The sequence below is a fragment of the Nerophis lumbriciformis genome, linkage group LG07, assembly GCF_033978685.3.
Source record: "Nerophis lumbriciformis linkage group LG07, RoL_Nlum_v2.1, whole genome shotgun sequence".
NCBI lineage: Eukaryota > Metazoa > Chordata > Actinopteri > Syngnathiformes > Syngnathidae > Nerophis > Nerophis lumbriciformis.
Genome location: NC_084554.2, coordinates 25,282,107 through 25,305,484, shown reverse-complemented (window position 1 = coordinate 25,305,484; position 23,378 = coordinate 25,282,107). Strand labels below are relative to the sequence as shown.

Genomic DNA, 23,378 nt, shown 5'->3' with positions numbered 1-23,378 from the left:
CCACCACACTTGGCATACTTCACACACAAGTCATAATTTCTCTGTGATTTTTGGTCCAAAGCTAGTAAGATTTCGGCAAAATTAGGGTAATAAGTTATATTTGTAGTCGTTCTGTGTATTTTTCTACGTTTATTGTGCTGTCAGGTGAGTGGTTGAGTGCCTGCTGGTCACCAAACACTGCAAGAATGTAGCAGCAGAGTGCGTCAAATACGGCTGTGAAACTATACTTTGATGAAATAAAAGCATTTTTTTTAGGAGCTGGAGTATGTGTAGAACTATATATAGATTTATTATTTTGGTTTATTTTGTGAGAAAAACTAACGTCAAAACGGCAGCAATTGCATGCATCCGGGCCCAGCCGCACACGTCCTTGGTAGCAGTCATGGCGCCTGTTGTTTAGTTTGCCATACTCTCTTTATACACAACTCTGGTTTGGGAATGTCATTACTGCCAGAAGTGGTGGGAAAGTGTATTACAACTGAGCACCGCTGCGGCCCATACGAACCAAAGCTGAGAAACAGATCATTTTTGGCGGACCAACAATGAAGAAAGACTGTTTTACAGTATTACACAGTCTCGATCTTGATTTACAGTACACAGCTAATGCTATCATAGCATAAGTATTTTCTTTTTGTGTGTAAATTTGTATGATTGTTAAATATGTATAATCTGTACTGTTAAATTGATCACACAAAATGGTTGATGGTTGATTTTATGACCGAAATAAACTTTTTTCATTTCATTTCAAGTCTGGCTGCTCTGGAAGTTCAGCAAACTTCTGTTTCTTTGTTTGTGTTTTTGGTATTGCCACTTTTTTTGTGTGTGTGTTTTTCATTTTTTTTCAAGCATTTGGACGTTGCTGCGCTTTTTCCCCGTCAGCCCCTGCAAAAATGACATCTAAGGAGAACATTCAAATAAATAACATCTTACAAACATGATTTAGTCATTTATGAAGTCAATTTTAATTCTGTTAAAATCATCATGCTGCACTAGTGAATGGTCTCCACATTTGTCACAGACTGATTACTGCACATGATGTGACATCAAGCTTCAACCTTTAATGAAACACACTCACACACACTTGCTAAACAGAAACTGTCACACATGTAGCATTTTCCAGAACAAACACCACCTCAGTGCTCCTTTCAAACGCTCCATGTGTGATGAGAACAACCCCTACCTGTGACAGCCCAGGTTGGGAATAATGCAGCAGAGAGGAGACTGCATGTGGCAGTGGTGGACCAATGAGGTGGGCCAAGCACTAATGCTAAGACACTTAATGCTTATTAAGATTAATCAATGCCCAATTTCTCTCCTAATGCCATAAACAGACACACTAACAGAGGGGATAATGCAAGGAGTAACCAAATGCAGGCCTCGAATTTTAACTTTTTAAGGTCAAGGCAAGTGTTGCCTTAAAGGCCTACTGAACCCCACTACTACCGACCAAACAGTCTGATAGTTTATATATCAATGATGAAATCTTAACATTGCAACACATGCCAATACGGCTGGGTTAGCTTACTAAAGTGCAATTTTAAATTTCGCACGAAATATCCTGCTGAAACGTCTCGGTATGATGACGCCTGCGCGTGATGTCACGGATTGTAGAGGACATTTTGGGACAGCATGGTGGCCAGCTATTAAGTCGTCTGTTTTCAGCGCAAAATTCCACAGTATTCTGGACATCTGTGTTGGTGAATCTTTTGCAATTTTTTCAATGAACAATGGAGACAGCAAAGAAGAAATCTGTAGGTGGGAAGCGGTGTATTGCGGCAGGTGTTGTGCCGGATAACGCACCCCCGCCGAAGAATGCACCCCCTGACTGTTGTGCCGGATAACACAGCCGGTTGCGGCCGGCTGCAGCAACACAACCACAGCCGGTGTTTCATTGTTTACATTCCCGGAAGATGACAGTCAAGCTTTACCATTGGCCTGTGGAGAACTGGGACAACAGAGACTTTTTCCAGGAGGACTTTGAGTTGGATGCGCAGACGCGGTGCCGTGAGTACGCATGCAGCTGCGTCTTCCAAACATTTGATCGCTTGCCCGTACGTGCGTGCCGCTATGTGCATGTCACGTACGTAACTTTGGGGACTTTGGGGAAATATATGTGCTGTATGAACTTTGGGGAGGTGAACGGTACTTTGGGCTGTGGGATTGAGTGTGTTGTGCAGGTGTTTGAGTTGTATTGGTGGGTTATATGGACGGGAGGGGGGAGGTGTTTGTTATGCGGGATTCATTTGTGGCATATTAAATATAAGCCTGGTTGTGTTGTGGCTAATAGAGTATATATGTCTTGTGTTTATTTACTGTTTTAGTCACTCCCAGCTGAATATCAGGTCCCACCCGCCTCTCACAGCATCTTCCCTATCTGAATCGTTCCCACTGCCCTCTAGTCCTTCACTCTCACTTTCCTCATCCACAAATCTTTCATCCTCGCTCAAGTTAATGAGGAAATCGTCGCTTTTTCGGTCCGAATCGCTCTCGCTGCTGGTGGCCATGATTGTAAACAATGTGCAGATGTGAGGAGCTCCACAACCTGTGACGTCACGCTACTCGTCTGCTACTTCCGGTACAGGCAAGGCTTTTTTTATCAGCGACCAAAAGTTGCAAACTTTATCGTCAATGTTCATTTCAGTAGGCCTTTAAAGGAGGGCTCATATTTTAGGGCACCAAGGCAAACATAATTTTCTTTCGAGGCAGGGGCTCCAAAGCGTGCATGCATAAAACTGTTTTTTTAAATTCATTATTAATATAAACTTGTCAGCTTTTTGTCATTATATGATGCCTTTATCTCTATTTTTACATTGTGAGAGGGAGGTATTTTTTTTAAATTATACATTTTTTTTAAGTTATGTACAAGTAGATGATGTGTAGGGACAGATCCATTAAGAGTTTGAGCAGAAATATGTTGTATAGGAATGAACTATACACAATATAACACAATAACAAAATGGTCTGTCACATGAATGTTTTTTGAAATGATACCTTTGTGATATGACAAAACACAAGCAATGTATAAAAACCTTGTGTTTACATTTTTATATTAAAATAAGACACAAAGCAGTTTGGCTAATGAAGATGAAATCTAATAAACAAGCTTTGTTCTTCTCTTGGTTCAGTTTGGCCAACAAAAATATAGAGGGACACCTCTCACGTGAAATACACAATCTTCACAGCCTTCGTTCATTTCGATGAGATGACAAAACTTTTTAGCGAGTACTGATGTTTTTTGAACACTGATACATCCCAGTCAACAAACTAAATACTTTATAAACAAGTTGTGGCAACGTTCACGACACATCGCCTGTTGCAAAACATCAAATAGTTTTCTCCTTCGCTGTATACTTTTAGTGTGGGGGGACAAGTGCGTCCGTCTCAATATTGTCCACACCAGTCTCCATCTAAACACAGCAGTGCGCTCTTAAACACACTCTTAAACCAGTCTGTGTCTTTAGTCTGTCATGTTTATCAAGCCAAATGACGCTAGTGCGCATGCGCCTGACTTCGTGTTGCCTAAAATGCTTTAATAAATGACGGTTTTTCGGTAATTGAAAAATTAGACAGTGTTCCTAACCGTCAGGAATTTTATCAAAATTATCATTATACCGTTCACTGTTACATCTCTCGTCCATTAACAAGTAAAGAGTCAAGGGCGGTCACGGCATGTTCTTGCCGCAAATGTTGGTCAATTTTTTAGGGCGTTAACGCAAATGACGAGGGCGGTCGTGGCTTTTGCAGCAGTTGTCGTGGTTAAATTCAAGCCCTGCAATTGTATTCAAGACTAGACAGAGGGCAGCAGGAAACGAGGCACTATGGAATGTAAGACTGAAGGGGCCACAGCATCCATCCATACATTTACTACCGCTTGTCCCTTTCGGAGTCGCAGGGGGTGCTGGAGCCTATCTTAGCTGCATTCGGGCGGGAGGCGGGGTACACTTTAGACAAGTCGCCACCTCATCACAGGGCCAACACAGATAGACAGACAACATTCACACACTAGGGCCAATTTAGTGTTGCCAATCAACCTATCCCCAGGTGCATGACTTTGGGGGTGGGAGGACACAGCAGCAACTTAATATTAGCTTGACTGCTGATCTTCAAATAGTACCTCAAAGTAGCTAATAGTACCTCCTCTTGCGTCTCAAGCAAGTTGACACTCAAATGTGGTGAAGAGGCCATATTTGGACGCATTGGAATTGTCGACAATGTCTTTGCAGCACTTCCACTTCTGACCGCTGCCAATATAAGGGTAGGTTTTGGCAAAACACAAACCCCTTATTTGTTTCCTGTGCTAAAAATTTTTGGGCAAATGTGGTAAATCTCCAAGTTTGACTCCATTGAATTGAAATTTCTCACACAACTCAATGCACCTCCACTGTAACTTTGGGGTGTTTTGCTGAATCCCCACAACATTTTTTACACATTTTCAGGGAACTTACACACGCGTGTACAATTTGATTAGTCTAAAAAGCTTAGGCTGCACTTTTAAAGCATGTACAGTAATAGTACGGTATAGTTTACAATTTATTCAAGCACCCTTTTCTGTGGCTCTTGAACCCAAAAGTTTGCCCACGCCTGCCCTAAAATGTAATTGATGAATTAATCAAGAAGTGTGTCTCCATACTGTTGCCCACGCAGTGACTCATTTAGTTGTAACATAGATTGGCTGATAATTAACCTGTCAGTTGCTTCAGTCTGCTGATAAATGAAATGCTGAGAAATGGCACTGAGCGAAGATAAAGAGGACGCAGAGAGAAAAGCCAACCATCGCTCCTCACCGTCAGTGGAGCAGCCGGTAGAGCCGTCGCTAGAGCAGTAGCGCATCTCAATCCTCTGCCGGCCCACCTCCAGCAATCCGGGGTCTGGGACGCGAGCCTTGCAGGTGTAACGGAATCGCTGCTCGTAGTGCCCGCCGTTGTCGGATATATTGACCGGCGTCCACGGGGTCCAGGGGGTCGTCTTCTTCAGGTCGGGACAAGGCTGGCTGTTGCAATTCTGGTACTCCTGCAGATGAGAAACGTGGCATTTAGTATTCTTTTGTGGCTAATCATTACTCATTGAGGTGTGAAAAGCTCAGACGTAAATTATTAGCAGAGCTCTCAAGCTTAATAAAACACCAGACAATTGCTTCTAAAAAAAACCCCAACAGAGTGACTAATGTGATGGAAACAGCTTATTTGATGTGGAAATAAACAGATTTAATCACAGATCATCCTTCGGCGCCACCTGATTGTGGTTCTAGCCGGTTTATGTTGTAACGGCTCGCCAAAATACTGAGGATAGCTGAGGATACATGCCCTTAGACACCTTTGCTTGAACTAACCAGGCAGAAACGGTCACTGATGGGAGTTTCAAGGCAGCTGGAAACGGACGGGATGTGATGCATGGAGGTGCAAATAAGGCACATTATCCCATCTGCATCAAGAAGACGGCTCACATCTTCAGGAGCACAGTCAGAATATACTGCCGCAAATTCTCGCCGACAGATTCTATTAGGACAGAAAATATCCTTTGCGGCGCTAAATGTGATGATAGCTTGGAGATAATCTTGGCAGTTCCATATGCCTGAGGAGGTTGTGTTTATTCATGCTGAGTTTCGGCCTTGAGTGACTGCCAGACCTTGGAGACGATAAGGGCCTGCCAGATAGAGCAGAGTGACACGTCACCACATCAGGCACACCTGCACGATCGAGAGACATCCTCGAGCTTAGGGACGCGTTCATTTAATAATGTGGAAAAACGTACATTGGTGTAGAGCTGCACTGCGTCATATACATTTATATCCATTAGCAATTAAAAAAAAACAACACATTTAGTTTTAAAAAACTAAAAGAGTTGACAGGTCACAACATAAGGTACAACTGCAAAATCAAATAAGATCCAATAAAAGAGCTGCATCAATAACTAAAAAATACTTAACAATGTCATTGCAACTTACATATTTCTAATAGTATTATTACATAATGATAAGGTTTAAGTCAATCTATAGGTCTGCGTTTTCATGCATTAAATTAATCTGATTTCTAAAAATTTGGTTCTCAAGAAGCATCCGACAACCCATGGAAACACCTTAATCTCATCACGTTTGGCTTTTGAAAAACTGAAAAACACCTCGATTATGTGATTGCAAACCAGTCTATGGCTGTTCTCATTCATCCAGGTCATTGTATTTGTCAGGAACTGCTGGTGACGAATGCCAAGATACAGAGATGGCAGGCTTGATGCAGGAAAACATTACTTTAATGCCAAAAATGCAGGGAAAACACAAACCAGAAGCCAGGAGACAGGAAACAGTCAACAGGCAACAGGATACAGGATTTAAGGAAAACTGGAGAGGGCAAACAGCAAACAGTCTACAGCATACAATCCTCCAGTCAGTGCTGGAGGATTGTAAGGCAAGTATAAATAGTAGCCTGATTGGCAACTGCCACTAGGTGTGCCAGGCTGCCAATCAGGGACAGGTGAGGGAAACAAGCGCTCGGGGAGACGTGCAGGAACTGGAACCAAAATAAGAGCGTTGACAGGAAATAAAACACAAAAACAGAGGAAAACCCAAACATCACCAAACTGTCAGTGACAAGCCTGACATGATTCTCAGGGCATTCATCGATGGCAACTGGTTTGTCTTGTCTTAGAAGACGTTTCGCCTCTCATCCAAGTAAGCTTCATCAGTTCATGCTCATAGACTTAGATTGGTCAGATCGAGTCTAGTGGCTAGTGCCAAAACCACAAGTAGTTATACTCTGACACCAGGAGGGTGTGCCTGGGCAAGGATGTTTTTTCCCTATCGTAGTCAGAAAAACAATCTTCGTCGGCAATCTTGCTGTCATTGCCGTTGACAGTTGTTGAAGTGGACTTGCAGAGTCTTTTAGAAATGGTTGAAAGGACAGTGTTGTATATGGGGAATATGTGGCGTCGCAGACCACCTTCTCTGTTCAACTTTGACATAGATAGCTTCCGTCACTCCTCCAGATCTCCCGAGTGGGTGTGGGTTGCCGGAGGGGACCCTTCGTGTCGCGCCTGAGCCAGTCTCAACGCGCGAGATATAACCCGGAAGCAGATATCATTCAACCAAAACATAGGCAACATTTGCAATGAAGAGGAAAATGTTTATTTGCTTCACAGGTTAAAGGAAAACACTTTGAAGTGTATCGATTTTAAGAAGGTAGCTAAGGAAAATGATAATGCCAGCTTAATTCTGACTCCCGAACGTAATACAAATGAGGTGAAAAAGAATGAAGCAGTTACTGTATCTTACAAGGCAAATAATAAAGCGTACACAAACCTCTTCACACTGCATTTGTGCACTCCAAACTCTTTAACAATAACTCTGTATTCCACACAACTGGCAAGCTTGTCCAGAACAACATCAATCTTTATCAACAGTGTCGGCCGGGACGGGAAGTGTCTTTTCTTTCGGATTTAAAACTCCTTCCATTAATCCACAGAACCTTTTGAATAAACTCTGAGACATTCGAAAGTTTTGTTTCCATGATTCTCCGTCCGAAGATTCCTTTGAAACGACTCTCTTCCGCCAGTCATTCTTTGTTTCGAACCTGTATTCAATCCAGCAATTCCGAGACATTCTTGGTAGTAGTGTCATGTTCATCGTGCAATCTTTGATCATTTCTTGATGCTGTCTGCTATTTAACATAAGCATAGCTATTAGAGATGTAATATTTGTAATCTGTGCAGGTACAACAAGAACTGGGCTGTTGACTTGTCAGGAGCCACAGATGCCTTGTTTTGGTGCGACGTCATCGGTCAACCGGAACAGCAATACATTTATCCATGCTAAAAGGAAATAGGCGCCACCCCAGTGTGGGGGAGGCACACGACATATGACCAATAGTCACATAACAAGAGAGAGGGCATGGACGTTGGGACTATTAAAACAAATACAAAGAACCAAACTATTTGAGAAATCAGACTAATTCAGTGCATGGAAACAACAGGTAACCAATATCGGGTAAACCGGTTGCACAATCTATTGAGAGCCGATACAAGAACTGAAAAGAAAACTCTTATACCACCTAGTATAGTTTTTAAGTAAGGGTGTCCGGATCCGATATTGATGTCAGATATCGGTCTGATTTCAGAAAAAAAAACACGCATCGGATGATATCAGCCTGATCTAAAATCTCCGATGATAAGCTCCAATACAAGCCCTGCAGCGTGTGTTCAAAGTTGGACAGCCAGTTAACATCTAAATGTCCTCCAATAAGCACACACATTTTTATCTTTCCTTGTATTTTATTTAGACTTATACTTTTATATACATTAGACTATTTTATTCCTTTTTTTTTTCTTTTTTTTTTACAATTTTAATGGATATTCCTTAATTTTTCTAATAGTACCCATTTTATTTAATCTAAAATCTTTATTGTGTTGTGTATGTGTCGTACTAATTTAGTTTTTACCATTTTATTGAGTGGTTTGTTTAGATGTGTTTTATGTATACAATGTTTTGTACTGTACTACTTTGGGATTTTTATTGTATTTTTTTTTAAAACTTTGACCTTTCTGTTTTTATATTGTATAGCACTTTGGGACAGTAGTGGCTGATTTTCTCTATTTGACTAATGTCACTTGATCAACCAATTTCTAACATTCCACACTACATAATAATAAAAGCATGTACTATGATTTGTGCTGTCATATCATATAGATTAATATCAGTTTCGGCCAACACTTATAGTAAGGCTCTATCGGTATAGTATCAGACGTAAAAAAGATGCATCAGGACACCCCTAGTTTTAAAGAGGAACTGCACTTTTTTATTTCGGAATTTTGCCTAACGTTCACAATCATTATGAAATACATGATGATGGATGTTATTGTTGTTTTTTTGGGGCATTCTAAATATAATATTCTAAATATAAATAAATGCGCTGAAAAGTTTGCTTACAATGGAGCCAATGAGAGCCACACAATTCCACCTACAAAACATCTAAACATTCCCTTTGAGGTTTTATATACATGATGTAGGTATATATGTAATGTAGTAACGGGCACATTTATAATAAGATTTATTAATTACGTATTTTGATCATGGTAAGCTTATATATAATTTTTGACATTTGCTTTTTTTTTTCTACATCACTGATTATTACTTACTGCAGACTACCAACAAACATATTAAAACATCACTTACTGTTCAAGGTTTGCTGTCATTAGGATGCAGACTGCTGGGATGTTCATATATTCCCATTTAAGTGAAGAATGTCTCATAATCCTAACGAAGAAGGTAAGGGGGTTAGGGGGGGAACAAGAGTCTTTTCATGTTGTCCTCACCATTTCCGGGTCTAAATTGGCTGTCAAAGTGTACCAACTTGTCGGAATACCTACTCAGACGTCTCATGTCCAGGTGAGATACTTGATTTATGATCAACAATAAAGTAGCAGGGAGCAAGGAAGCGAGAAAGCAGCAGCCCACTCGACGATGTAAACATAGGCACACACATAAGTGATCACGGCGCCGCTATAAATAATTAGTCTGCGTTAACAATATCACTAATACTTGGTTAATTTTCAAATCACGAAATGTAAATGGAGTATTGTTGCTAATTGTTATTTATCGGATTTTATGGACAAAATAGAGGAGCTCCCATTGGCTCTGCTGTAAGTGGACTTTTAGTTACTTTTATTTACAAGGTAGAATGCTTTAAAAATAAAAAAATAAAAAAATCCATCCGTCGTCATGTCTTTCATAATGATTGTGAACGATAGGCAAAATTTGTGCAATTCCCCTTTAAGTCAACCAAAATATTAGAAACACCTCTCAGCATGACTGTTTACAACGGTAAAATGGACTTTAAGCAGCAGGGACATGCACAAAACTTAATGAAAGCAGATGCACAATATTTTTCAGGAGTTTTTATCATGGCAAAAATGTTTTACCTAATTTTGCAGTGAATAATGCATGAATTCTCTTACTGCTGTTCTAATTTAGGATTGTTTGGCCTTGGTTTTGAAAGTTATTTTATCTGATACACCTCTTATTTGGGATGTTGCTTAATTGTATAGGTGCACCCAAAAAGTGGTCTTTCTTGGTCTAATTTCATCCGTCTTTACAGCGTGTTTGGTTTCTTTCACAGTTTATAATTCGTCTCCCACTTCTTTTTCCCCATTTGTGTTTGTTTCATCTTTTTCTGCCTCGTTCCCTCACATGAGCCAAGGTTAAAAACACTAGTGGGATTGAGATTCTGTTTGCATCCGTGATGAACGAGCGTGTCCCGTCCATCGAGCGCCATAATCATCTCCAGACATTAATATTTAACATCATTACACACCAACGGTCTGTGATCATCAGATAAAACACACATTCATCTGATGCTGATAAAAACAAAACGGGGACCAAAGGTAGCTAAAGGTAAGCCATCTGTGGGTATTGTGAGTTGTTAATGGTGGCCAAACACCGTAAATATTTAATGAAACCTGTCCAGTAAGCTTTTTTTTCTACTAAAGATTTGTGTCAATTCAGAAGCCTAAGGAGATAATTACTGGCTTTAAAGCTAAAGCTCATTCACTGACTCAAGAGACTGTGTCTTAAGTACTGCTTGTATATAGTTTATAGCGACAGGGTCAGCGTATTTGTAATAAAGATGTCCCACAGACTGAACTCACATTAAAAGCTATGTAGCTTGTCGAGAGGAGGAATGCCTTGGAATGGCTACACATTACCTTAATTTGCACCTTTTTTTGTAATGCTTCCTATGGAGGCGCCACCACAGTTCAGAATGAAAGATGAATTAAAAAAGTTATGAAGGGAAACAATTACCTAATTTAATAGAGCTACATGCGTAAATGTCACCTAAAATGTTTAAATTCAGTGTCATCCTCATAAATCGATGACAGAAGGCAGACATGTGGGACCTCATAGGTCAATGTGTGCAGACATGCCGAGATAGGGCTTGAATCTTCGATTGGCATAACTTGCAGGGGCCTTAGGATAAAAAATATAATATAAAATGACTGACAGTGCCCAATACTACTGCTGGTCACCATACAGTAAAATTAAGTATTATTAAGATATCCAATAGCCTGACTTGAAACGTGAATAAGGGTACACTGCCACTTTTTCCTCATAATTTTATGGATTTTAATGAGTAAAGGCGAGAGAATTTAGGTCATTATAAATGGTTACCTTCAAACTAGAGATGTCCGATAATATCGGCCTGCCGATATCATCGGCCGATAAATGCGTTAAATTATCGGCATCGTGTTTTTTTTTTATCAGTATCGTTTTTTTTTTTTATCAGTATCGTTTTTTTTTGTTTTTTTTTTATTAAATCAACATAAAAAACACAAGATACACTTACAATTAGTGCACCAACCCAAAAACCTCCCTCCCCCATTTACACTCATTGACACTCATTCACACAAAAGGGTTGTTTCTTTCTGTTATTAATATTCTGGTTCCTACATTATATATCAATATATATCAATACAGTCTGCAAGGGATACAGTCCGTAAGCACACATGATTGTGCGTGCTGCTGGTCCACTAATAGTACTAACCTTTAACAGTTAATTTTACTAATTAATTACTAGTTTCTATGTAACTGTTTTTATATTGTTTTACTTTCTTTTTTATTCAAGAAAATGTTTTTAATTTATTTATCTTATTTTATTTATTTATTTAAAAAGTACCTTATCTTCACCATACCTGGTTGTCCAAATTAGGCATAATAATGTGTTAATTCCACGACTGCATATATCGGTTGATATCGGTATCGGTTGATATCGGTATCGGTAATTAAACTGTTGGACAATATCGGAATATCGGATATCGGCAAAAAGCCATTATCGGACATCCCTACTTCAAACAGCTAAAATTATACACAAAGCACACTACAATCTGCTACCCAAGAATATACAACAATTGTTCTCAACAAAAGAGAAATATAATCTTAGAGAAAAAATTTATTTAAAACATTTGTACGCACATACAGCATTTAAGACCTTCAGTATATCAGTATGTGGAATTAAATTATGGAATGGATTAAGCAAAAAAAATCTAACAACGTACTAATATGATCCACTTCTACCTAACTCTTGAAACTTAATGTGTTTACAAAGTACAAAGTAGAAGAACCATGTTAAACATTCTGAATTTATTTCATCCATCCATTCATTTTCTAGATAATCTTACTTATCTCACCATATGGAATATAACTTAATTCACTAATTAATATTTATTTTTATTGTTATTACTTATGGAGTATATTGTGAATAAATTGAGAACAGGAAGTGAACAAAAGTTTTAGCACCTGCTATGTAAAGGAAAAGGGGTAGGATTAAATAAGCTCTGCTTCTTCCTACTCCTTTTCAAACATGTTGAATAGAGAAACTGGAAATTGTGATGTATCATGTTGTATGCATGCATGTTCCAAATAAACACAAACTCAACTCAACAAACTCAACCTTATTTAGCAAAAAAGAACAGCTCTTATCAAGATGTTGCTGTGCCACTGAAAATAATGGCACAACTAGCATTTATGTGTCAAAAGTAAAAATAGACAGCATTATCTTTAAAAAAAAATCTTTATTTACCCAAGAAAATCCCATTAAGATTAATAATCTGCGTGGGTTCCCTCCGGGTACTCCGGCTTCCTCCCACCTCCAAAGACATGCACCTGGGGATAGGTTGATTGGCAACACTAAATAGTCCCGAGAGTGTGAATGTGAGTGTGAATGTTGTCTGTCTATCTGTGTTGGCCCTGTGATGAGGTGGCGACTTGTCCAGGGTGTATCCCGCCTTCCGCCTGAATGCAGCTTGGCTAGACTCCAGCCACCCCTGTGACCCCGAGAGGGACAAGCGGTAGAAAATGGATGGATGGATGGAATCTCTTTTCCAAGGGAGTGCTGCCACACAGACTCATACACCAGTGAGGGCGACACTGGGAGCAAGGTGGGTGGAGTGTCACAAAGGAGACAACAGCAATGACTAGGAGGGTGGAAGCTGGGTTCGTACCAGGAACACTCACATTTCTGGACAACCGCTCTACCATCGGAGCCACGGCGCCCACATGCCTACTCCTGACACCATTATTTACAATTTTCTGTCATGTAAAACAGTGTGTTGTCAGAAGTGGGGTCTGACACCACTACCAAATTCTGCCTGGGAAATCATTATCTACAATTTTCTGTCATGTAAAACAGTGTGTTGTCAGAAGTGGGGTCTGACACCACTACCAAATTCTGCCTGTGAAATCATTATCTACAATTTTCTGTCATGTAAAACAGTGTGTTGTCAGAAGTGGGGTCTGACACCACTACCAAATTCTGCCTGGGAAATCATTATCTACAATTTTCTGTCATGTAAAACAGCATGTTGTCAGAAGTGGGATCTAACGCCATTACCAAATCCTCCCTATGAAATTCTTATTTACAATTTTCGGTCATGCAAAACAGCATGTCAAAAGTGGGAGAAGACGGCATTATCCAATCATTGTTTACATTTTGTTGTCACGTGGAACAGCATGTTGTCAGACGTAGGATCTGACGCCATTACCAAATTCAGCTTGTGAATACCTTTTTTTTTTTTTTACAATTTGCTGTCATGTAAAACAGTCTCTTGTAAGAAATGAACAACATCCCACTTCTGACACCATGTAGTTCTACACAACTACTAATAGCAAAGAATGATTTCACAAGCAAAATTTGGTATTGGCGTTCGATCCAACTTCTTACACCAAGCACTTCTACACAACTGTGAATTGCAAATAATTGTGTCAAAAGTGAGGTTTATACTTCATACTTTATGCTACTTCTGACACCATGCAGTTCTACATTGAAGCAAGACAATGCTACTACTGACACCAGTATTTATCTATTGGCTGTTTTAGGCAGATGTAAACAATATATAATAATGGTAACACTTTATTTTAAGGTACACCTATTCACCATTAATTAGTTGCTTATTAACATGCAAATTAGTAACATATTGGCTCTTAATTAGTCATTATTAAGTACTTATTAATGCCTTATTCTTCCCTAACCCTAACCCAACCCTAACCCTATGTTAATAAGCAACTAATTAATGGTGAATATGTTCCCCATACTAAAGTGTTACCATAATAATATATATACATATATATATATATATATACACACACATATATATATATATATATATATATATATATATATATATATATATATATATGCATATATATATATATATATATATATATATATATATATATATATATATATATATATATATATATATATATATATATATATATATATATATATATATATATATATATATATATATATACGTGTGTGTGTGTGTTTGTGGGTGTTTTGAGGCGCAAAGAGCACTGTTGCAGAATGGGATTAATAGTCGTAACTCTCAAACCTCCCACCATCATTACAGTCATTATGTTTCTTATTGGCCTGCCTGTGTGTTGTTGTGCATATTAACATACACACACTAGCTGCCTGACATTTAAAAGACCTGTCCAGATGTGAGATATCAGTTTGGCTATTCCCCTTTGGAGGCTTTATCCAACTCTAATAGAGTCCATAGCAACAGAGCATTTCTCACATGACACATCATTTTAATTAGCAGCGTTGGCCACAGCGCACTTTGTCAGACCCAGACGTCCCCCTGTGTCTGTCTTCATACCAAAAGCCGGGAGCTGGTCTCCTGGCTACACACAAGCACATCTAAAGTAACACGTTGGGCCTGATCTACTAAAGGTTTGCGTGTACTAAAGTGAGCAAAATAAGGAGTGCAATCCATTACATATGCAGAATACATGATGATCATCAGAACACCCACAATATTGAGAGAAGATGCATATCTTATTATTCAGCATACACAGTGTGATTCATCAATGTTAAAACTGTTCGACGGCTGCTTTTTTGTGTTTAAATTGAGTTTGTCTCGAAAGGACGTGCAAACTGGCAGTTGCGCAGAAAAAAATGTGAGAAAGGAGTCGATCGCACTGCAGCTCCGTTCTACCTAATGCTCGTCAACATACAGTATATGAACTGCCATTAATAAAAATAGTTGACATATAGTCTATTCAGCAATATCATTTTATAATTGTATAGCTGCTACATGGCTGCATGACTTCAGGGGCTGATTAAAACAAATTCAATTAATGTGTTTTTTAATGGCATTAGTTTTTTGATTTACAAAACATATTATATTTATAATAAATGTTATAATATACAGTATATATTTACCCTATATGAAAAAAAAGTCTTGTAATATGCATTTTCTTGCGTGAGGATCAATTCAGATGCATAAACCCGCTGCGGTGTTGTGATTGTCCACCGCCTTCCTGCAGAGCGCGCAGTTATCATGCTGAATGTAGTTTCTGTTGTATGGATTACGATTACATATTGCGAAAAGGTTTTACAGATTATAGATGTGTGCTGCCTGTTCAACATTGTAAAAACCTACAGGTAGGAGCATAATCACATGAATGTGGAGAGAAATAAGTGTTTCCATGGGCAAATAATGCCGGTTGGAGAGCAAAAACCTCATTCAAATATGCCGGTCTGCGCAATGTTTGCACTTGTTAATTGTATGTGCAGTTTTAGTAGATCACATGCCCACTTATAGTATACGCAATTTTATAGTTTGCACACACTGTTTAGCGCTTGGTATTTGGATCTTAGTAAATCAGGCCCATGGTGTGTAGATTGAATAATATAAAAATACATAAGCTGAATAGTGTGGCCACATGAACATAATTCAACTCAGTTTTCATTTCATAGTTCAGCAGCAAAGCTGAACTTTGAACAGACGCATAGAGACGTCTTCATTATCATTACTCGGTCTGGCGTAGCACATACTTTTTTCAGGACAATATGTAATTGCTATTACCAATCCAGACAGGAAATAGGAATGCAAAAAAAGACACTAATTGAAGAGTATACCACTGGTTTATAAATCAGAGCAAACAATAGTCATCTTAGTTATAAACAAAGACAGTATACCCCTACTGGCAATATGAGGATGATTTTACAGCAATCATAGGAGCCCTTGTAAGTGTTATCTTCCAGCAATGCCAGGACATCGCATGTGCATCATTGCTTTTTGGAACCCTTAAATGTTTGGGGTATGACAAACAAAGGTTCAGACAGAGTGTTTCCGAAAAGTTCCACGACTTTTGCTCACAATATGAGGCATTGTCCACTGGGAGTTCTGGCCAGCATCCCGTGGCTGCTGCATTATAACAAAAAGCATACTCTTAATGCCTTGAGCATCCGACAACTCCTGGCCCAGAAGAACATTGCCTCGCTGGAGCAACCTCCACACTCACCTGAAATGGCTTTATGTATTTTTTTCTTCTTTACCAGGCTCAAGGGGGGTCATGTTTTGAAGACATTTATGACAAAATTTCTAACATTATCCTGACCGAGCTGCTCTTTTTCTTGTTAACCTTGATAATATTGTCAGATTCCACTGCAGACATCATGTGATCTTATACTACATAAGTCAGAAGTTGGATCTGACACCATGATCAAATCCCACTTCTGACACCACTGCACTAGTTGAGCATATTAGCTTGCTTACTCCTATTCTTGTTGACTCCATTTTAATTCCTTGAAAAATTGTGATTTTATCCTTGTAGGTGCCGTTAAAGAACTTGATTGTTGCAAACAAACAACAGTTTGAAGGTGAGCCACTATCAAACTTGCATGAAGATTTTGGACATTTCCTTTCACTGTACGGAAAGCACTTAAAGTTAAAGTTAAAGTCCCAACGATTGTCACACACACACTGGGTGTGGTGAAATTTGTCCTCTGCATTTGACCCATCCCCATGTTCACCCCCTGGGAGGTGAGGGGAGCAGTGAGCAGCAGCCTGTGCCGCGCTCGGGAATCATTTTGTGATTTAACCCCCAATTCCAACCCTTGACGCTGAGTGCCAAGCAGGGAGGTAATGGGTCCCATTTTTTGTAGTCTTTGGTATGACTCGGCCGGGGTTTGAACTCACAACCTCCCAGTCTCAGGGCGGACACTTTAACCACAAGGCCACTGAGCTGTGTGACTTAGCTCGTTTGGTCGATTTTAGTAATGCTTAAAGATTAGTTTATACTCTTCTAAAGTTACACAATTCCACTTTATATCAACCATGCATGCCTTAAAACAAGGGTCATCAACCCACGGCTTTAGAGCCACATGGCGCCCTGGTGGCTCCATGGCGCTTTCTCAAAAATGTATGGAAATGGAAAAAAAAATGGTGTGAAAAATGTTTTTTGTTATATTATGGTTTTTGTAGGAGAACAAACACGACACAAACCTTCCTAATTGTTAGAAAGCCCACTGTTTAAAATGTTTGTGCTTCACTGATGAGAGTATTTGGTGAGCGCTATTTTGTCCTACTAATTTCAGCAGCCCTTGAACTCAACGTTGTGTGGACTGTGACTCAGTTTGTTTACATGTATAACTTTCTCCGACGCTGCCACAGAACGACGTGTTTTATGCCACTCCTTCTTTGTCTCATTTTGTTCACCAAACGTTTTATATTGTGCGTGAATGCAAAAAGGTGAGCTTTGTTGATGTTATTGACTTGTGTGGGTGCTAATCAGGAATATTTGCTCACTGCATGACTGCAAGCTAATCCATGCTAACATGCTATTTCGGCTAGCTGTATGTACATATTGCATCCTTATGCCTCATTTGTAGGTATATTTGAGCTAATTTAATTTCCTTTATTTATGTCTTCTCTGTATTTAATTTATATTTGTTTCATGACAAATTATCTGTATGTAATATTGGCTACATTTCTGATAGTGGTTTGTGCGCCATGTTGTTCCAGACAACAGCAAACGTTACCCATCTTGCAAAGATTGTAATAAATCCATGAGAAGAAGACGGCCTGTCCTTTCCTTTAACTTGGATACACATCTATACCTTTGGCCATTCTAAGACAGTCATTCTCAGGAGTTATCTCACCCTCTGAGAAGTTTTACTAATGTTTTCCAATGTTGTAAACATCTGTAGATTAAATATTACATTTCAACATTTCTGTCAACGAAGATTAGCGTCAGCCTGCGACACAGTCATTTTGATAGTAGGCTAATACAGCTAATTAGCCACTTACATCCTGTGTTGCCATCATTATAACACCGTATTTTTCGGACTATAAGTCGCAGTTTTTTTTTCATAGTTTGGCCGGGGGTGCGACTTATACTCAGGAGCGACTTATGTGTGAAATTATTAACACATTACCGTAAAATATCAAATAATATTATTTAGCTCATTCACGTAAGAGACTAGACGTATAAGAATTCATGGGATTTAGCGATTGGGAGTGACAGATTGTTTGGGTAAACGTATAGCATGTTCTATATGTTATAGTTATTTGAATGACTCTTACCATAATATGTTATGTTAACATACCAGGCACGTTCTCAGTTGGTTATTTATGCGTCATATAAAGTACACTTATTCAGCCTGTTGTTCACTATTCTTTATTTATTTTAAATTGCCTATTAAATGTCTATTCTTGGTGTTGGGTTTTATCAAATACATTTTCCCAAAAAATGCGACTTATACTCCAGTGCGACTTATATGTTTTTTACCTTCTTTATTATGCATTTTCGGCAGGTGCGACTTATACTCCGGTGCGACTTATACTCCGAGAAATACGGTATATAAGTATTTTAATTTTTTGCTGCTCCAGACCGATTACTTTTTTGTGTTTGTGGTCCAATATGGCTCTTTCAACATTTTGGGCTGCCGATCCCTGCTTTAAACATTTTGGTGAAATAGAGAAGTGACTGCTATACAGAACATATTTTTTTTCTTTTCCAGACTACCTAGCTGTGATAAAAAAATAGTTTGGATAAATGTTTGCTGCCGATTCAGCCAAGGTAATTGATCCTTTGAGTCATTACACAAGTGATGATGGGCTTATTAAGAGCTGTACTCATGGTACATGGTGCATCACTGCATGGAGAGAATAGCTAGCGCTTGGTGCACAAGTGCAATGAGGCCTTTTACATTGACAAATTAATGCAAAAGGCCCCTCAGCATCAACGTGCTCGTCCAAGAGTGCAGCATAAAAAACTGAAAAGTGGTGAACACACAATTGAATCAAATTAACTAGTCTTTCAAGGGATAGGAAACCTGCTGTATTAGGCATTTGAAAACAAATAAACCCTCAGAAGAACGCTACTGCACAAATGCTCATTATGTATAAAAATAAAACATGTTTGATTTCCTATTTCATCAATCATTTCCCAACCTCGGCTGGACCCCACATTTTTACCATTAATTACATTTCTTCATATTTTCTTCATTTAATTCAATGCTTCCAATCCGTGTAAAACATTTGTTGTCCATATAATAATGAATAGATCAAGTGCCTTACACACAGCTTACTTGTGGAAAATGCATCAATGGAAGTTTGACGCTCCATTTTCTTTCCATCTCTGTTACAGTTGTGTTCCCAGAATACATCAGTGCATTACAGCTGTAATGCATTGTCAAGAATAAAGGCTGCCTGCTACTATTATGACATGTGCGCTGAAGAGAAGGGCGATGTTGTGTGATTGCTAAATTGCCACTAAATGGAGAGGTCCCTTTTTCCATTTGTGTGATTTTGTGCAGTGACTAACATGTCATGCTCAATTATTCGTTAATGTATCATGCTGAGGCAGCAATGTTGTGTGTGGGAGGTGTCTTAATACAAACTTCTGCACCATTACACAATGCTTAGGGTGGACTTTTACAGGTAGATGTGAGATTGGGGGCTTCATAGATTGTTTTTAAGTGGAGTGTATTCAGTAGGGTACAGAAAGACACTGAGAGGCCACTGCTGAGAGGCTAAATTCTGTAGAGTTTACCAAGACGCATGGTAGCATTGTGCAACAGTTGCCTTAGTTGTGAACTTTTACTACACGTTTGTGTTGGATGTGAGGTGGTGAAGCGTAAAACCATTTAATTATCAGTTTTCATCAAAATGAGTAATAAATACAGTGCAGTATGTACAATTTTGTGAACTTGTTTCATTTGCCCACTTTGCTCATACCAAATGAAACATAACTAATGGATGAAATATTAGGGATGTTCCGATTAACATTTCTGGCGTTCGATCTCGATCCGATTTCGAGTCCCAATCCGATGACAATAGATTATAGATCTTAAAAAATGTTTAAAGCAAGTAACTTAAGTAAACACAGTAAAACTTTTTATAAAGCGTATCTTATTAAATTTAGAATCTGCTCGTATTGTGAATCAGATGACGTATTAAATATGTGGTATTGAATGCTACATACATTTATTTTAAAATAAAAATAAAGTGGCTAGTGCACAATAACTAAACAAAAGCAAAAATTACTATTGACTCCCATTTAAATTTTGCCCTAAAAGCCTTCCTGTATCCAGAGACTAACTCCCTGAGTTTGTGAACAATAACAAAAATAACCCAAAAAATTATTTTTAAATAAGAACAAGAAAAAGATGATTATCGATTTAATCTCTTTAGTATCGTTTATATACTGATACGACAAGTATGGATAGTATCGACATCTGGATCGATCACCCCTACTTTACATTGACACTTTAGAGCAGGGGTGTCAAACTCAAATACAGAGTGGGCCAAAATTTAAAACTGAACAAAGCCGCGGGTCAAGGTTGAACAAATTAACCTTTTAATAGGGACCCAAAAGAGTTTTGCATTGAATATTGAACAAGCAAGGCTTATATAACTTTATAGTGACATGCAAAATCGAGTTTCAAATAATAATAATAATTAAAAAATATCAATGGCATATCAAATCCAATTTAAATAAAAATGTAATGCCTCTTTTCTATTTGTAGCCTTCTGAGGTAAATAGCAACATTAACTTTTTCCACAGGCTAATAAATTTGAAAATAAAATAACAATGAATAAACCAACCATTCAGGACTTTAAACTGCTCAGTTTGCAACACACTGATCTAATTTGATGTGCCCAAGCCAGATACCTGCCATCTTTTCTGGGATGCTAGTTCATTAATGTCGGGGCTCAGGCTTTGAGCTGAGGCAACCTTCATTATCCAACGGAGGTGTTCATCAGTCATTATATCTCGTAGTCCACCCAGACCACAGTCTTTGGGGCGTGCTTTAAAGGCACTGCCTTTAATGTTCGCTATGAGCTTTCATCACGTCCACTTTTCATCCATTCTAGCAACGTACCGGCCCAGTCACAAGATATGTGCGGCTTCTGCATGAACACACACGAGAATGCAACGCATACTTGATCAACAGCGATACAGGTTACACTGAGGGTGGCCCTATAAACAACTTTAACAATGTTATAAATATACGCCACACTGTGAATCCACACCAAACAAGAATGACAAACACATTTCGGGAGAACATCCGCACCGTAACACAACATAAACACAACAGAACAAATACCCAGAACCCTTTGCAGCACTAACTCTTCCGGGTCGCTACAATATACACCCTGCTACCACCAAACCCCCCCCCCCCCCCCCCTCCCCCCCTCCACCTTGTAGCTCCCGGAAGAGTTAGTGCTGCAAAGGGTTCTGGGTATTTGTTCTGTTGTGTTTATGTTGTGTTACGGTGTGGATGTTCTCCCGGAATGTGTTTGTCATTCTTGTTTGGCGTGGGTTCACAGTGTGGCCTATATTTCTAACAAAACTTAAAGTTGTTTATACCGCAATCCTCAGTGTAACTTGTATCGCTGTTGATCAAGTATGCATTGCATTCACTTGTGTGTGCGTGCTACAGCCGCACATATTATGTGACTGGGCCAGCACACGTTGGACTGGGTGAAAAACGGATGTGACGATTTTTGGGACGGGCACTGAAATCTGGTACTCTCCAGGGAGGGTTGGCAAGTATGAGAATTAGCGGTGAATGCGGTGTTACCGCAGCACCGCCGCTGAATATAATCGGCGGGCCAGCTCTCGTGTTAATTTGATATCGCCTCAGGCCAAATTTGGCCCGCGGGCCAGAGTTTGAGAACCATGCTTTAGAGGTTAACTTCTTGTGTTGTCGTGTGTAGCATGCTTAACTATATATTATCCTTTCGTCCTCCAGTGGTAATGAAATGGAAGAAACTTGGTTTATTTTTCGCCATGGTGGTGAGGATTAGTATCTTAAAAGCAGCTTCGCACTGTGTTGGTTGCAGCTTGCTCTCAAATTCGAGCCAGTGTTCTGTCAAGACATGCACCCTCCTAGAATATTCATGCAACCCCTGCATGTGTAACAAGGAAACTGAAAATGTCATTGTGGCTCTGTGAGCGTGCATCCCTTTTGAAGGAATCTGATTAAAGACTAGGGCACATCTGCGGTAAAGATCTGTTAAAAAAAGCTAATATAGACCCTTATACGGTCCTATGATCGGGATTGAGACATTTTTTATTAAATATTAATAATGCTTAACTGTGTTTAATTAAAATTCATCCACAGCAACCCTGTGATTAGAAATGGTAAACATTTGAGAGCACTAGTACAGTATGTATTTATGGCGCTTTGTGAAAAATACATTTTAATAGTTTGGCGATAAAAGTTAATGGCCATGGAAGTGGAGACAATAAGGAGTTGCATCCTTGTGCAACGTCGGAAAAGGGCCCTCCAAACTGCTACCACAAGGCAAGCGTACAATGAAGCTATTTGAAAAAGCAAACAAACACTGAAAGACAAGGAAGGTCATCCACGTATCTCGCTTTCATTTACAAGATGGATGAAAGCAGGAGAAGCTGAAAAGCAGCACTTCCTCTGCGTTATCCTCTAAACCTGTTCCGAGGATTATTCTTATTGTATACGCCCAGTAACACTATCAGACAGCATTAAAGGCCTACTGAAATGCGATTTTCTTATTTAAACGGGGATAGCAGGTCCATTCTATGTGTCATACTTGATCATTTCGCGATATTGCCATCATTTTGCTGAAAGGATTTAGTAGAAAACATCGACGATAAAGTTCACAACTTTTGGTCGCTGATAAAAAAGCCTTGCCTGTACGGGAAGTAGCAGACGAGTAGCGTGACGTCACAGGTTGTGGAGCTCCTCACATCTGCACATTGTTTACAATCATGGCCACCAGCAGCGAGAGCGATTCCGACCAAGAAACGACGATTTCCCCATTAATTTGAGTGAGGATGAAAGATTCGTGGATGAGGAAAGTGAGAGTGAAGGACTAGAGGGCAGTGGGAGCGATTCAGATAGGGAAGATGCTGTGAGAGGCGGGTGGGACCTGATATTCAGCTGGGAATGACTAAAACAGTAAATAAACACAAGACATATATATACTCTATTAGCCACAACACAACCAGGCTTATATTTAATATGCCACAAATTAATACCGCATAACAAACACCTCCCTCCTCCCGTCCATATAACCCGCCAATACAACTCAAACACCTGCACAACACACTCAAT

At 39.2% G+C, this 23,378-nt stretch overlaps 1 protein-coding gene across 4 annotated transcripts in view; it reads right to left on the bottom strand.

Moving 5' to 3' along the window:
- sema5a (sema domain, seven thrombospondin repeats (type 1 and type 1-like), transmembrane domain (TM) and short cytoplasmic domain, (semaphorin) 5A) overlaps positions 1 to 23,378 on the bottom strand; it is a 393,767-nt gene that overhangs the window by 77,280 nt on the left and 293,109 nt on the right. For all 4 annotated transcript variants that reach the window (XR_012050550.1, XR_012050549.1, XM_061965607.2 and 1 more), the window contains exon 16: positions 4,785 to 5,010. Coding sequence is in view for 2 of the 4 variants with exons in the window: in XM_061965607.2 (XP_061821591.1) it covers positions 4,785 to 5,010 (226 nt within the window). In the remaining 2 variants the exon portion in view is untranslated. The remainder of the gene's footprint in view (positions 1 to 4,784; positions 5,011 to 23,378) is intronic.